The 15,977-nt window shown below is 44.0% G+C and overlaps 1 protein-coding gene across 1 annotated transcript in view; it reads right to left on the bottom strand.

Moving 5' to 3' along the window:
• LOC137383844 (cysteine and glycine-rich protein 1-like) overlaps positions 1-13,397 on the bottom strand; it is a 29,825-nt gene extending 16,428 nt beyond the window's left edge. Inside the window, exons 1-2 of the mRNA XM_068057145.1 lie at positions 13,289-13,397; positions 50-162 (exon numbers count right to left, since the gene is read on the bottom strand). Of these exons, the coding sequence (XP_067913246.1) occupies positions 50-161 (112 nt within the window). The 5' untranslated portion in view covers position 162; positions 13,289-13,397. The remainder of the gene's footprint in view (positions 1-49; positions 163-13,288) is intronic.
• Between the last annotated feature and the right edge of the window lie 2,580 nt (positions 13,398-15,977).

Genomic DNA, 15,977 nt, shown 5'->3' with positions numbered 1-15,977 from the left:
TTTAAAAATTGAGTATCAAGATAGCATAGTTCAAATTCCAAATACTCACAGCAGCGGAAACAGGACTTGTGAAAATATTTCCCATCACACGGCACCTCCTCAGCAAAGTATACAATCTTCTTGCAGACGCCACAGTTATTTCCGCCACCAAAGTTCGGCATTCTACAATAAAGAACATACACATTTCTTGCTGAATGGCATTGGCATAGTTTATGTACAATGTTTGAAGCTCAAAAAATCAGCAGCTGGAATTTTACACTCCCCCTGCCCAAAAGAATGGGCAGGGAGGCTCGGGGCACCCTTCCTGACCCATTCCTGCGGCGGCGGGAAATGGCCTGCCCACCCCAAGCCAATCAGGGCCCCTAAATTAGCAAATTAACCGCCACGTAAGGGCCTCCGCCCACCACCACAGGGATTTTACTTTTGGTAGGCAGCCCAGGCTGCAGAAAAGCTGCCCAACAAAAGTAGGCGACTTTCTGATGGGCTCGGGGGGCCCTCCTGATCGGGCACCCTGTACCCAGAGGGCTGCCCCTGATGCCCCAATTGCCCCCAACGCACCACTCATCCCCCCCCCCCCCCCCCCCCCCCCAAAATCAACCCTCCTTGCCTCATCGGGGCCTGACCAATCACCCCTGGCAGGCCCCAAAAACCTATCTTTTTCTGAGGACATCCTTCCCTTCATGTGGAAGCTGGGTTGCAGTCTCAGCAGTGGCCATCACTCCCAGTGACACAGCTGGAACTAAGAGCTGCCAGCCTGCTGATTGGCCAACAACTCCATTAGGCAGGACTTCCTGCCTCAAATGAGGTGGAAGTCCCACCCAAGACCAATAAAAGGGCCTGGGGACTGTAAAATCTGGATTGGATCCCCAGGCGCAGTGGAGGCAGGACTGCCGACTTTTCAGTCGATGGCCTGTTTCTGTCCACCATGCGAAAAATTCCAGCCAGCAGTTGCACTATTATTTTATGAAAATAAAGGATTGATTTATTGCCTTCTCAATAATTCAGGCGAGTAGAATGCACTTCATAACACAAGGCAGTACTGCATCATACAGGCCAGAAAGGTTCTAGGCAACTTGGATGTCAGAGTTAACAGATCTAAGCCAAAGCCATGGTGGGGGTAGCTACAGCAGCTGTGGAAAAAAAAAGGGGGGGGGGGGGTGGAAAAAATAAAATAAAACCATGGTTATCCCATCACTCCTTACCATAAAGAGCAAATGTGTTGGTATGGTGCGCAGACAGGATCAGATTTGGATAGAATACCTCCTTTTAGTAAGAGACTCAGAATTTGATGGAGCGCAGCATCTCAACATTAAAAACAATAGGAGCTAGAGTAGGCTATTTGGCCTTTCAAGCCTGCACTGCCATTTCACCAGATCATGGATGATCCACATCAAAATGCACCTTACTGGACCATCACCATATCCATTAATACCCTGAAAAAACCTAAATCAACCTCTGTCTTGAGGACACTCAATGGCGGAGCACTCACAGCTGTGATACAGAACCTTCTGTAGCACATTTATTTGCTAATTAATGCACAAAGGCAGCAATTTCTTGAAACTCAGGCAAGTGGACGGCAAATTTGCGATAATCCACAACTCTCAAGGCATCTCTTGCCACAAATTACTGCAAGATTTACATTGGGCTGAAATTTATAGCCTGGCCACTGTAATTGCCATTTTTAAAGGGCTTTGAGCCCTACATTTCCTTTTAAATATATACTGATGTAGAATGGAGTTAAACCAATTAATGTTTTTTTTTACTCTTTTCCCACCATCCCCCCCAATAACCATAGAATTAATTACCTGCCCTCTCCAATCCCCAAAACCTTGTGCACCTGGCCCTTCCCACCCCCTACGCCAATGAAATTACTTTGACGCCGCTTCCCCAACCCCCACTGAAAGATTTACCTGCTCCCCCCGCCCAATAGCATTCTGTCTCAGATTCCCGCATGGAGATACAAAGGCATGGGGGTGCCGGCCACTGGCACGAATGGCGGAGATCTGATTAATTTGTTCATTTTAATGGATTTAGATACACGTTAATGGGTGCCCCGTCACTGAGAGCTGGGGGTGGGGGGGGGGGGGGGGGGCGGGAAAAAAAAAAAGAGGAGGGGGGGGGCTGCCATGAGGCCTCGCCACTGCCAATATCGGGCCCAGCCTTCCTGGTGTTACGGCCCATGGTGGGCCTCTGCTGCTGGAGGCATTTTCCCCCCCACCCTGAATGTCTTGTTTGTGGGGGGGGCTGTAAAATTCAGCCCATTAAATGCGGCATTAATTTGCCTGCAAATTGTCTAAGCTCATGATGTGCAAGGTACTAGAGAGCTGCACAATGAAAGCAGTCGAAATGGAGTCATGAGATTTAAAGATTAAAATAACGATCACTTCATGTGTTAAATGAACTAGGTCATCCACACAGTGATCAAGCTCTGGGGCTAATCCCAGTAAGCAATCTCACTTTATTACCAGAGAGTTGTACATTTATCAAAAAACATTCTTGCTTTTTAGGGAATTTTTCATTTAAAAAACCGTCAAGCTATTCACCACCAGACATTAATGATCTTTATTGAAAAGACAGACTCAAAATATAAATGAATGCAAAATAACACCAAGTTAATAGAAGTTTAACAAAGGATAAAAACATTAAATAAACATTTGCTTTTGCAGGTGATGGTCAGTTCATTGAGCTGTAGGTAAGCTGCACGTTGGTGATGGGGAAGGCAGCTGGCTGTGAAGATAAAACGGAATCACACGGTGAGGTGGGGAGTTAGAATATCCTACCCAGCCCACTGTTGGAAGATTCCAAAATACATTAACTACTAAGTTGACATATGATGCAAGACCAGACAAACAAAAATCAAGCTTGAACAGAATTTGCTTCAGGCAAGCATTTTTATGCCATTACTACAAATACTTTGATCCAAGGCTTAAAGGAAAAAAGTTAACTTCATAAAAAAATAAATGTGTTTCACACAATTTTTCAAAAGGCAAGACAGTTCTATTTCCAACTGAACACAATTAGACAACAAACCACAGGGCACAAAAATAGCTGTGATTTAGCATTTCCAGAATCAGGGTTCCAATGGAATAAAAGTTAGAGCATATTGTCATAATTAAACAGATGTCATGAAGGAAAACAACAGAGATCAAACTTTCAGTTGAAAAGAAAAAGCATAAAAGGCTTCTGACTTTGCCCCAGATTTAGATCAGAAACTGGTCCAACTTTGCACAACTGACTTCAAAGAAGAGTAAATTCAGATGAGGTGTAACCTGAACTCATCGGGCTGGATTTTTAATCTGGTTTCGGGATGTGATATCAGGAAAAATTCTGTGTCTCGAGCCTACACTGCGTGGGCTTGACATGCCCACAGCTATTTTCGAACAGTCAGGCCAATTAATGGCCAGGGAGTGAGCTCACTGTCCAATCAAGGACAGGAGAGGCTAGAGGGCCAACGGGAGGCCCTCCAGCAGCGACATACTGACAGCCCCACTAGGCAAGGTGGCAGTTGCCAACACAGAGCAAGAGACCATAGCTGTGGCCCAGCGGCCGTGACCGGTGTGGGGCGGGTTCCTCATAGGATGAGGCACGTTGACCCCCTGCCGCAAGGCCGCCTTGTTGCACTGGCCGTTTGCCAGCTGCTGTGTAGCCCACACGCCAACTGGTAAATCCCAGTCCCTGTGGGTAAGGGGCCAATTGGCTACCCGCTGTTTGTAGGTGGGTAGCTATTCCAAATCCAACCATTTTAAAAATGATTCAAGGTCAGAATTTTAAAAAAATGTAGCCTATCTTGTGCCTGCTAGGCAGGTTAGATTAAAAGATCGGGGCTTTGATGTCATGCAAGTAACACTTTTCATTCCCTACTTTTTGGTCTATTACTGGAGCTCTATCTGACCAAGATCATTAACTTACCACGTCAAATGCAGGGGGCACAATGTCAATATCCTGCTGATTGCAGTTTGGTCTGAAACACTTTGGAGTCCCCTTATTGAAGACGAGTTCAGCTTCAGCACTACAGTTATTCATGCATGATATGCAATTATCTTTTATGTGCAGCCCAAGGCTAAAAATATATTGGGTTTTCTTAATTAAAAAAAGGTACCTCAATGATGAGATTTTTTTGGAACAAATTAAAGTTGTTGTATTCATACTGTTTCGACATCAGCAACAGGCCCCCTCTGGGGGCCATGGATTGCCCCAAAGAAGGGGGGACTCCCCCTGATGCCACTCGACATGAAGAGGCCCGTATGTGGTCATTAATTGGCCACTTAAGGGCCTCAATTGGCCTGGAACAGGAAGGCAGTCCTCAGCCATCCCCACACCAGCACGGGATCCAGGCAACATCGTGAACGACATTCCTTGCCAGTTTGCCCTCCTCCAAGGGCAGAGCAAAATCCTGCCCTAAGTCAACATTTGTTTTTATTCCCCAAGTGCTGGACATACTGATGAAAGGTCACAGACCTGAAACGTTAACTCGCTTTCTCTCCACAAATGCTGCCAGACCTGCTGAGTATTTCCAGCATCCACAGTATTTTGCCTGTACTTCAACATGAGTGAAGGCAAGCCATTCAGCTGCCAGCCTCATTTCTTCACCCTTTGACATAAAAAGTTGTAGAAAAAAAGGTTACTTCATAAATTATGTGGCCTCTTTCTATGTTGTGCTCAATAATGAACACATTTTCCTGTGAAGGTGAATGAATTACTTTAAGCTGTAGAAAACTGAATAAAAAAAAAAATACATTTTATCAAGGCTGTTTTGAGTAACATGCAAAAGCACAGGAATATTAGGGGTCTACTGCAATTTATTAACAGCTTTCTAATTGGGATTTTATATTTAAAATATTTTTAGTACACAACAATCTGAAGCTGAAAAAATGGTAGAAAACAGATTAACCATTAGCCTGGGTGAAAAGTACCTGTACAATAAACAATAACAGTTAAGGCTCTCTATGCCAAGTAGGTCGCACAGGGAAGGGGGGGGGGGGGGGAGAAAAGAGAGCGAGAGAAAAAAAGAGGGGAAAAAGAAAAAATAACACTTAAACACACCATTTTACATCGAAGAGAATGAATCCAAAACCCATGTATGTACTTTAATGAGCTGCCTCTGAAGTGTTTAAAAAGCTGATTTGTAGGTACAACCTGTACAGCTGTTCCTCATATTTCTCTACCCACTCCTGGCACATTTTGGCCGAACTGCCTATACAGTCGAGCTACAGCACATTGCATTATTGCAAAACAGAAGCCGCTTTATGATGCAAAATTTGAAGGGGATGTTTCACATGCCTTTGGCTCTACAATGTCATCTTTATAAAGAGTCAAAATTAAATTTTAAACATCACGCAGGGATCTGCTGTCCCCTTTAAAGAGTAAGGTCCCATTCCCTTGATCCCTCCCCCCCAAAACCCCTCCAGTGGATTTCTTACTGGACTACAGTTCTGCGATGCCAGCAACCATTCATATACACAAATATCAATAAGCTACTTGATCTTGAAAGCCTATTTGCCAATACATCCAAGTTTAGTACGAATCAATGGACATAATTCAGGACTGGGAGCCCAAGCAGTTTCCTTGCCCTAGTCCAGGGCACTAAAACCAAAATGCAATTCTAGCTGGGCTCCTTAACCAGAAATCAAATTGGAGATCTTAGGCTTATATGGGTGCTGCCTTTATCTATTAGGTCAACATCTAGAATTTAACATCTAGCAAATAATCAATAAGTCAGTTAATCTTTACCAGAACATTTCACCAACATGGTGTCAGCAGGACTCCGTTTTCCCTAATTGTGGAGTTCAAAAAAGGCATGCTTCCCATGTGTAACAGTTTTTAAATTGCATCAATGAAAAACTACATTGTTTTAAATTAACTTTTAAAATCATGCCAGTAAAAAATCAATTTGGTCACTGTCCAATTAAAAAAAATAGAACTACACAATTATTTATGACAATTCAAAAAAGTTTAAATGAAATCTGTACACTCAAAACAATCAGCTTCAATTAATGGCATTTAAAATACTTTCCCCAAGCAAAATACCCAGAGATTCCTAGGGCAGGCCCAAATCAGACAGTTGCACCAAGCTATTAGTCCAAGAGGGCAGCATTTTTCTCTTAAACTACACAATGACAGAAATAAGTAACTGACAACTTGCTGTGATTTAGCTACAAGTTGACTATAATGTAGAGCTAGTCAGGCGAGAATTAGAAGGAAATGGAATGTAGCCTCTTAATACTAGAGACTGGAATTTTTCAGCCACTCCACCCATATTCAATCAGCCCTGAAAAGTTTATGATAATAGTGTAGGAGGTATAAAGAAAAAGCAAGAGGTCTTCAATTGAACACAAGATTTGGAAAAAAAACTTCTCTCTCCATTCATAAACAAAACAATTTCAAGATGACAATACTCTTTCAATAATTTACTTGTGCATTCAGGGACTGTCCTAATATTCCTGGCGACTGGACTCTTCAAAAGAAGCAGTGATGCCGGTTAAAGGTAGCACTGGAATCTAAAGACAAATTACAACTGTGTGTTTATATAGTCTTGCAGTAAGAGAAGCTCATATGGCAATACCTTCTCGCCATTCTTTCCCAATATCCTGCCCACTCCCTATTTCATCTACTCTGTAGACCATGCCCTAATTCAGAAAGTGGACAGCTGCCCTGCTCTCAGAATTCTGAGAGACATGGGGGAAATTCTTCAGCCAAAACTTTCCCTTTGTTCCATCCGGCAATGCTCTTGAAAATGGGTTTGGCCAGGAAGAAGTGGGAGAAAAAGTTAAACCACTAAAAGATGATAGTTACTGTGTTCACAGATCACTACTGGGACTCTAACCTGAAAAAAGGCATTTGGCTGTTAAGTGAGAACTTCAAAAAGTAGGAGGACTGAATTACTGATATGTGAAAAAAAAAAAAACTTGACAATTACCATTGGTTTGACTCACTAATATGGTGTATTACTCAGTGATGCTGACCTGGAAGATGCAATTCCTGTTGTGTGCCATTTAAGTTAGTTAAGCAAATTTTAGACAGGACAATGAGCAATATACTGCTCTGGACTTGGAAATTTGATGGAGGCAGGAAGAAAAAAAAAGCACAAGTTGCCAACCCTCATAACCACCCAATGATCCCTGTTGTACATATGTATGGATGCAAAGCAAGAACAGGATAAAGTTCAATTGTAATATCTCCCAAGGCCAACAGCTTGACAAACCCATGGTCATTCTTGAGCCATGTAGAGTTGTCAGAGGACAAATAGCAACAACAAACTGTACCCAAATGAGTTAGTGCCTTTGGTACAGGAGGGATGTGTATGTGTGTGTGTAATATACAAGGAGAAACAACCACTTTATTCAGTACATTAAAACAGATATTCCTATGAGGATACATTTGTAACAAATAAAGCCACAAAATAAACACACCAACAGCAAAATTAATTCCTATCTATTTCTAAAACACAAACCATGACCCAGCAAGAGCTGTTGGGTTCTCACCTTGAAATTCAAATCCCAACCAATGTGCAATCATGGCATTCAGAAGAAATCAGACAGCTCAGACTGAACAAAAGTGGTCGCTCAGGACCTATACTGCTATATCACAGATGATAAAAAAATGTGGATAAAGCAAAGAGAAGATAAAATAGTCAATATATATTGCTTGTTCATCCACTAACATGCCTTTAAGTATCAAACCCATACTGGACACCTCCCTGTAACCATTTCACTTAAATTCAACTAATTGTATCTTCATTTAGGGTTCATGACAGTCAGATACAAGAGGCTGAATTTTACTAGCCCTCCAGTGTCAGGGGGGTCATGGAGAGAGAGCATGGTAAGTTCTTCCGGGAGACGCCTGCCACTGAGAAGGACCCACTGCATTTTAATCGGTGGCAGCAAAGCCTCAGTGCGGCCGCCTGCCACTCAGTGGTGGGGCCTTCATCTGCCGAATAGAATTGGTGCAAATACATGTTAATTAACTTAGCTGGACCAGGCAGCCATCCTACACCGATATTCTAGCCAGTGGCCATATCCCATACCTTCCGATCCCTATTTGGGGATTCAAAGCGAGACGCTGGTGAGGAAGGGTGGGGGTAAAAAGAGTTTAACTTTCAGGTCAGGGAAAAAAAAAGAAACTTATTCCATTGGCTGAAGGGATGGTGGGAAGGGGTTGAAGGGCAAAGATCAAAGTTTGGCAGGGGGGGGGGGGGTGGGTGGAGAAGGAAATAAATTTATTGGCTGATGGGGGGGCTTTGATGTGTACTTTACTGTTTTTATTTAAATTAAAAGGTAATGTTCCCTTTAAAAATTGCCAGTAAGGGCTTGCAGCCCTTTAAAAATGGCATCTGGCACCTTGCTGAGTACAGAGTAGCTGCCCCCCTCGACATTGGGGGCAGCCATTCCGCCCCCTCCATTTAATTGAGGTCCTGCGTGAAATATCGTGGGGGCTCAGTGGGAGCCGCTCCACGCAAGCGGACCACTGACTTCAAAGTGCGCCACCACAATTTGCAGCACGCTAGTAAAATCCAGCCCAAGATATGTAACTTTAAGCTTGTTAGTATGATGCCACACAAGTTTCAAATTATCAAATACCCTCTCAAACATTCACGAAGACACTTAAAATGGCCTTCAGTAGCTTCTCCCCCTATCCCCAAAGGAAAAAGACCTACTTCATTGTCAAAAAATGATGCTACTTTCAGATAAAGAGCTGGAAATACTCAGCAGGGCTGGCAGCATATGTGGAGAGAGAAACAGAGTCAATGTTTCAAGTTAGATATGTTCTGAAGAGTCAGACCCAACTCGAAACGTTAACTGTTCTTCTCTCTCCACAGATGCTGCCATTACAGAGTATTTCCAGCTTTTTGTTTTTATTTCAAATTTTCAGCATCCACAGTACTTTGCTTTGATCATATTTTTGACCTTCTATAAAGCCTTTCAAATGTCTTGGGAATCCAAGGTGACCAAATCCAGACAAGTATTACAAATGTGGTCACACCAGAACTTTATACCATGTCAGATACAATAACATTCCAATTGTCTTTGTGCACAAGTCCAAGGAGACACTGTCAACTCTGAAGCATTGGCAAGACAAATGAATCTTATCAAAAGTAAGAGAAAATAAAACACGCACAAATCATCAATTTGGTCACTGCACACACTTCTGCATCAAAGATAAAAAAGAGACATGGCAACACCCCCTTAAAAAAGACCAACATGAAATGAACCATTGTGGACATTCTGCTAAAAATCCTCTTGAAACTTAGGATGTGAACATTCTTCTTGCAGGATTGCTGTAACAATCATACACATTGAAACTAATATTTGAAGTAACAGAATGCACTTCTGTTTTCTGTACAGATCACGTTCTAAACATGCTGGCTGTAATTTCCCACTTCTGTACTCACCAGCCCACAATTTTGTACCTATTCATTCTCATGGGGTGGGGGGTGGAAAGTGGAGAGGAGAATGGCAACCGAACAGTACAAAATTCTACCATTTCCTCCTTCATATTTCAGACCAAAGGCAGAAAAGTAACCCATTTCAAGGCCCTTGGAGTCATTGCCATCAATGGGGGGGGGGGGAAAAAGTGTAAAATTAATCTATCTTAACTTGCCCTACAATTTCCCCTATACCCTTAAGAACACAGCTACTTCCCTTCCTCTGCAAGGTCTAAACGCCATAGATATTTTGGAGTTGGCACAAGGGTGAGGAGGGTAGGGGGATACCTTGCTTGTAACAAAACAAAAATACAGAAAATGAACAGGTCAATCAGCATTACAAATAAAATATTAGGATAATGTTTCCAGTGTGGATCCTGTTCTGAGCTAACAGTGCAGTAGATCAACACACAATACACCACTCAGAAGAGTGGAGCGAGGGTACGGACCATAGAGCTGGCGGAGACTGCAGAGTTCGGATGGAGAAAGTTCCATGCACCCACTTTTGAAGCAAAAGACAGTCTGTACTGTGATAAAAAGCAAAATACTACTGATGCTGAAAATCTGAAATAAAATCAAAAGCGCTGGGAGTACTCAGCAGGTCAGGCAGCACCGAGAGAGCTAGAATTAATGTTTCAGGTTGATGACTTTTCATCCAAATTCAGTTCTGATGAATGGTCATCGACCTGAAATGTTAACTCCTGTTGCACTCGTCACAGATCCTGCCAGACCTTTTGAGTACTTCCAGCATTTTGTTTTTAATTTCAATCTGCACTGTGACTGACCAGGGGTTAAAATTACATAGGAAAAGCGTTTTCACGAACAGCAACATTATGGGGTAAATTTTAACCCATCTAAACCAATGGGATCCGTCAACTGGCAAAGTGCACTGGTCGGTCATCCATTCTGGCAGGGAAGAGACCCTAATTTCTCCAGCTTCATCTACATTCACCAGACAAGTTGCAAGATGTTAAACATGCAGCTGACCACAGCACAACAGATTGAATATTGGAAGTTAGGTCAGAGCTGCTGACAGCAAGGCAAGTTGGGAGGAAATGACTGCAGAGGAGAGAGGGTTCCCAGGGCAGCATTCACCCAGATTAATTCTTGTAGGCATCCCCATCGTTACCCCGCTCCCCACCCCCCCTCTCCGAGCAGCAACAGCAAAATTCAAGACTTGCCTTTAGAGGACATCTTCTGCTAATTACCCATGGAACTGACTGGAATGTGTACTGCATAGTTCTTACCATAAATGGTAATTGTGGTTCAAGTTATGTCATAGGACTCCATCGCCTGAAGCAGATGGGCACACAGTGGTAGGCCCCTTTTAAAATGAAACTGGCTGCATCACTGTTAGAATTGGTACAGTTACCAACTGTATGTGGAGGCAGTTAACACCAGGCTAGGGAACTCCTCATCAAAATGTCTCAATTCTAAACATCTCCACTTAACCTTCTTTCCTCCAAGGGAGGACAATCCAAGCATCTCTAGTCTCGCCACACAACTGAAGTTACACATCCCTAATAAATCTCCACTGCACCCATTCCAAGGTCTGGACATACTTTCTAAAATATAGTTCCTAGAACTGGATGCAGTGCCCTAGCTGTGGCCAGTTATTTATAAAGGTTTAGCATTCCATGCCTCTAATTAGAAAGCCAATGATCCCAAATACTTTGTAACAGTCTTCTCAACTTGTCTTGCCACCTACAAAGACTTTTGTGTATGTGAACCTCCAGGTCTGTCTGCTCCTGCTTCTGTTACACATTTGTCCATTTCACCAGTCTATGTACTCCTGAAATCTACTACCATCCTTCTCACTGTTTACTACATTTCCAAGCTTTGAAATTGCTCCCAAATCCAGGTCACTAATATATATCAAAAAGGGAAAATGTGGTCCTCATCACAGCCCAGGTGGTCATCACTGTATATCGCTCTCCAGTCTGAAACAGCTATTTACCACAATTCTCTGTTTTCAGTCTCTTCGCCAATTCTATTTCCACACAGCTACTGCCCCATTAATCCCATGGGTTTCCAAGTTTGCCAACAAAGTCTTATGTAGCACTTTATCAAATGCCTCCTGAAAGTTTATGTATACATCAATTGCTCTGCCATACAACCTTCATTAACCCTCTCCATTATATCACTGGCACAATTTGTTTTTAACAAATTTACATTGGCTGTCATTTGTTAACCCTTGTTCTTTCAAGTCACTATTAATTTTGTCCTGGGTTATTATCTCTAAAGGCTTCCTTACTGCTGATGTTAGGCTGACTGGTCAGTTACTGGTTTATTTATTGCCCCTTTTTGGAACAGGGATGTAGTTTCGTAACCCTGCAGTCCTCTGGCACCACTTCGTATCCAAGAGGGACTGAAAGATTGTACTCAAAAGTCTCCACCCTTACTTCTTTCAGCAGCTAAAGTTGTATCCCATCTGGACTGGGAAACTTTTCAGCTCGAGTGTTGCCAGCTACTTAAGTACCTCCTTTATCCTATGAATTTCATCAATTCCCTTACCACGGCATTGGAAGCATCTCTTCAAAAGTCCTCATTTAGTCCCTCAGCCATGCCCTCTGCCTCCACAAGATTTCCTTTTTGTTCCATCATTGGCCCCGTCTTTTATTTGACTACCTTTTTACTCTTTGCATGGTTAGAAAAGACTTTAGATTAGATTAGAGATACAGCACTGAAACAGGCCCTTCGGCCCACCGAGTCTGTGCCGACCATCAACCACCCATTTATACTAATCCTACACTAATCCCATATTCCTACCACATCCCCACCTGTCCCTATGTTTTCCCTACCACCTACCTATACTAGTGACAATTTATAATAGCCAATTTACCTACCAACCTGCAAGTCTTTTGGCTTGTGGGAGGAAACCAGAGCACCCGGAGAAAACCCACACAGACACAGGGAGAACTTGCAAACTCCACACAGGCAGTACCCAGAATTGAACCCGGGTCCCTGGAGCGGTGAGGCTGCAGTGCTAACCACTGTGCCGCCCCATTACCTACTAATCTTTTCTCATACATTCTCTTTGCCCCACTTATTTCCTTTTACAGTTCTCCTCAGCACTCTGTATTCTGCCTGATCCTCTACTGTATCACAAACCTGAAATTTATAAGCCTCCCTTTTTGTTTCATCTCAATCTCCATTTCTTTCCTCATCCTGTGAGCTCTAACTTTGGATGCCTTTATACTATTCAAACTGAAAAATAAGAAAAATTATATTTTGGATCCAAATAAATTCTTTTAATGGTTTTCAAAAGTTCATACCAGGGCTTTGCAAATGCTACGATGCGTTTATATCCTGTACGTGATGTCGAACAGAATTAAAAGATACACAAATAGTAACGTCTATATACCATTTTCTGCGACAACTGTAATCCCGGGAACTCCAAACCAAATCCACTTCAATTTTGCCTCGCAATTTTAATACAACCGTTTCATTACTGCAGTTACTAACAACCACATGGTTTAAGGTTGCCAATTCGAATCATACCGTTAAGCTTCCTATTACGTCTCATCAAAAGTTGGGTTACTCCCCTCCAGCGCAGACAAGTTTGCATAAAGTTATCTCCGAATCTTGCGTTCTACCTAATATGGAAACTGGTCTAAAACGAACAACTCCTGCATGCAGTAGTCCGGCTGCCCACGACTTGGAACGCATTTCTAGTGGATTGCGCTCCCGTTAGGAAAACGCCCAGGGAAAAAAAGAATTGTCACTGGAAAGTTTTGCTTGTGGCTTTGAGAAAGAAAACACGTCGTAACCCTTTCTCCAAACACCTGTTATTTTCACCTGAAATTGACATAGCTGCACTAATGCATTTGTAATTCACAACTCTTGCTTGTCACTTTGGAAATTTACCTGCTGTAATAACTGGAACTGCTTCCTGCGCCCTGAATCCTACTCGCTCCGTGATAAAGCTACTGCGCCTTCAGCACTCAATTTAAGGCGGAACTGTGGCCAAAGACAACGCCTCGTCCCTTTGCACTCAGCACTAAAGATGACGTTATTACTTGTCTGAAGTTTTTAAGACCAAAAACATTTCTTCCTCAGTTTTCAAAACCTGAACTTAAACATTGACAAGATGGTTTATATTTATGTATACATTTTTAATTAAAAGGGTGTAGTATCGACGAGAAAGCACTTGTCAACCCTTCTCTCGTTTGACGAGGAAGAATAAAAACAAGGTGTTATTTTGTTACTGTTTCTCCCATGATTTATGTGCTTGCTTCAACATCCAGTGAGAAGATTTTTTTCCACACAATAATTATGCCTTTAAAAAAAAATAAGTTCACCATTTGTCTCATATCAATCTTGTTCACAGACCCAGGATTTTATGCCCTACACCTCTGACACTCGCCTCCTTTGAGCACCCTCAATCTTTTCCAGCCTCAAACTTGCCACTTAAAATTCTTCAGCAGTCCCCTCCCGTCCACAAGCCCCACCCAGGATTTCTCCAACATATTCTCCTTCCTTTTCTCCTTCACCCTCTGCAATTCCTCATAATCCATGATTTCATTCTCCACCACACTCCCTTCCCTGAATTCACCATCCTCTTTATTCCCTCTCCCCTGCCTCTTCACTTACATTCCCAAACAGTTCAAAACAGCATCAAGTCAAAAAATACAAACATTTCAAAGGTGATCAGTTTCCTTCTATACAATCATGAGTTGCCTCACAACTCTTCCATTTCATTGTCATGCCATATACATTTTTACATTTACAGCACACAAAATTTTCCCGATACAGTTCGAGGGGTTTCCCATGGATCCAGCCCCTCAGTTCAGCTTGGTGGGGGGACCTTACACTGAGGTCTTTCCCCATTGAGCCTTTGCTGCGGCTGCCCCAAGCTTTAGTGCGTCCCTCAGCACGTAGTTCTGGACCTTGGAATGTGCCAGTCTGCAACATTCGGTGGTGGACAACTCTTTGCGCTGAAAGACCAGCAAGTTTCGGGCAGACCAAAGGGCATCTGTCACCAAATTGATAGTCCTCCAGCAGCAGTTGATGTTTGTCTCGGTGTGCGTCCCTGGGAACAGCCCGTAGAGCACAGACTCCTGTGTTACAGAGCTGCTTGGGCTGAACCTCGACAAAAACCACTGCATCTCTTTCCACACCTGCTTTGCAAAGACACATTCCAGGAGGAGGTGGGCAACCGTCTCTTCCCCACCACAGCCACCGCGGGGGCATTGCGCGGAGGGAGCGAGACTTCGGGCGTGCATGAAGGATCTGACGGGGAGGGCCCTTCTCACCACCAGCCAAGCTACATCTTGGTGCTTGTTTGAAAGTTCTGGTGATGAGGCATTCCGCCAAATGACTTTATCAGTCTGCTCGGGGAACCATCCGACAGGATCCCCCGTCTCCTTTTCCCGTAGGGCATTGAGGACATTCCATGCAGACCACTGCCTGATGGACCGGTGGTCAAAGATGTTTTCCCACAGAAACTGCTCCACGAAGGATAGGTGGTACGGCACGGTCCAACTGCATGGAGCGTTCCACGGCAATGTGACCAGGCCCATCCTTCACAACACCGGGGACAGATAGAACCTCAGCACGTAGTGACACTTGGAGTTTGCGTACTGGAGATCTACACACAGCTTGATGCAGCCGCACACGAAGGTGGTCATCAGGATGAGGGCCACGTTGGGTACGTTTTTCCCGCCCTTATCCAGAGATTTGAACATCGTGTCCCTCCTGACCCGGTCCATTTTAGATCCCCAGATGAAGCGGAAAATGGCTCGGGTGACCGCCACAGCGCAGGAGTGGGGTATGGGCCAGACCTGCGCCACGTACAGCAACAACGTGAGCGCCTCACACCTGATGACCAGGTTCTTACCCACAATGGAGAGAGATCGCTGCCCCCACATGCTCAACTTTTGTTGTACCTTGGCTACTCGCTCCTCCCAGGTTTTGGTGCACGCCCCGGCCCTTCCGAACCATATCCCCAGCAGCTTCAGGTAATCTGACCTGACGGTGAAGGGGACAAAGGATCGGTCAGCCCAGTTCCCAAAGAACACGGTCTATCGCTTGCCGTGGTTAACTTTGGCTCCCGAGGCCAGTTCGAACTGGTCGCAGATGCTCATCAGTCTGCGCACGGACAGCGGATCCGAGCAGAAGATGGCGACGTCATCCATGTACAGGGAGGTTTTAACCTGAGTGCCTCCACTGCCTGGGATTGTCACACCTCTTATGCTCGCATCCTTCCTAATAGACTCAGCAAAGGGTTCAATACAGCAAACAAACAGGACCGGGGAGAGAGGACAGCCCTGTCTGACTCCAGATTGGATCGGGAAACTTTCCAATTCCCACCCGTTGATTGAGACTGCGCTACTGATGTTTGTGTCGAGCAGTTTGATCCAATTGCAGATTCCCCCCCCAAACCCCATTTTGGAAAGCACGTCCATCATGTAGGTGTGCGATATCCTGTCAAAAGCCTTCTCCTGGTCCAGGCTGATGAGGCAGGTGTCCACCCTCCTGTCCCGTACATAGGCGATCATATCCCTGAGTAGCGCGAGACTATCAGAGATCTTCCTGCCGGGTACAGTGCAGGTCT

Source organism: Heterodontus francisci, chromosome 25 (genome assembly GCF_036365525.1).
Source record: "Heterodontus francisci isolate sHetFra1 chromosome 25, sHetFra1.hap1, whole genome shotgun sequence".
NCBI lineage: Eukaryota > Metazoa > Chordata > Chondrichthyes > Heterodontiformes > Heterodontidae > Heterodontus > Heterodontus francisci.
Note: the sequence above shows the minus strand (reverse complement) of the source record. Positions and strands in the feature narration are given on the sequence as shown.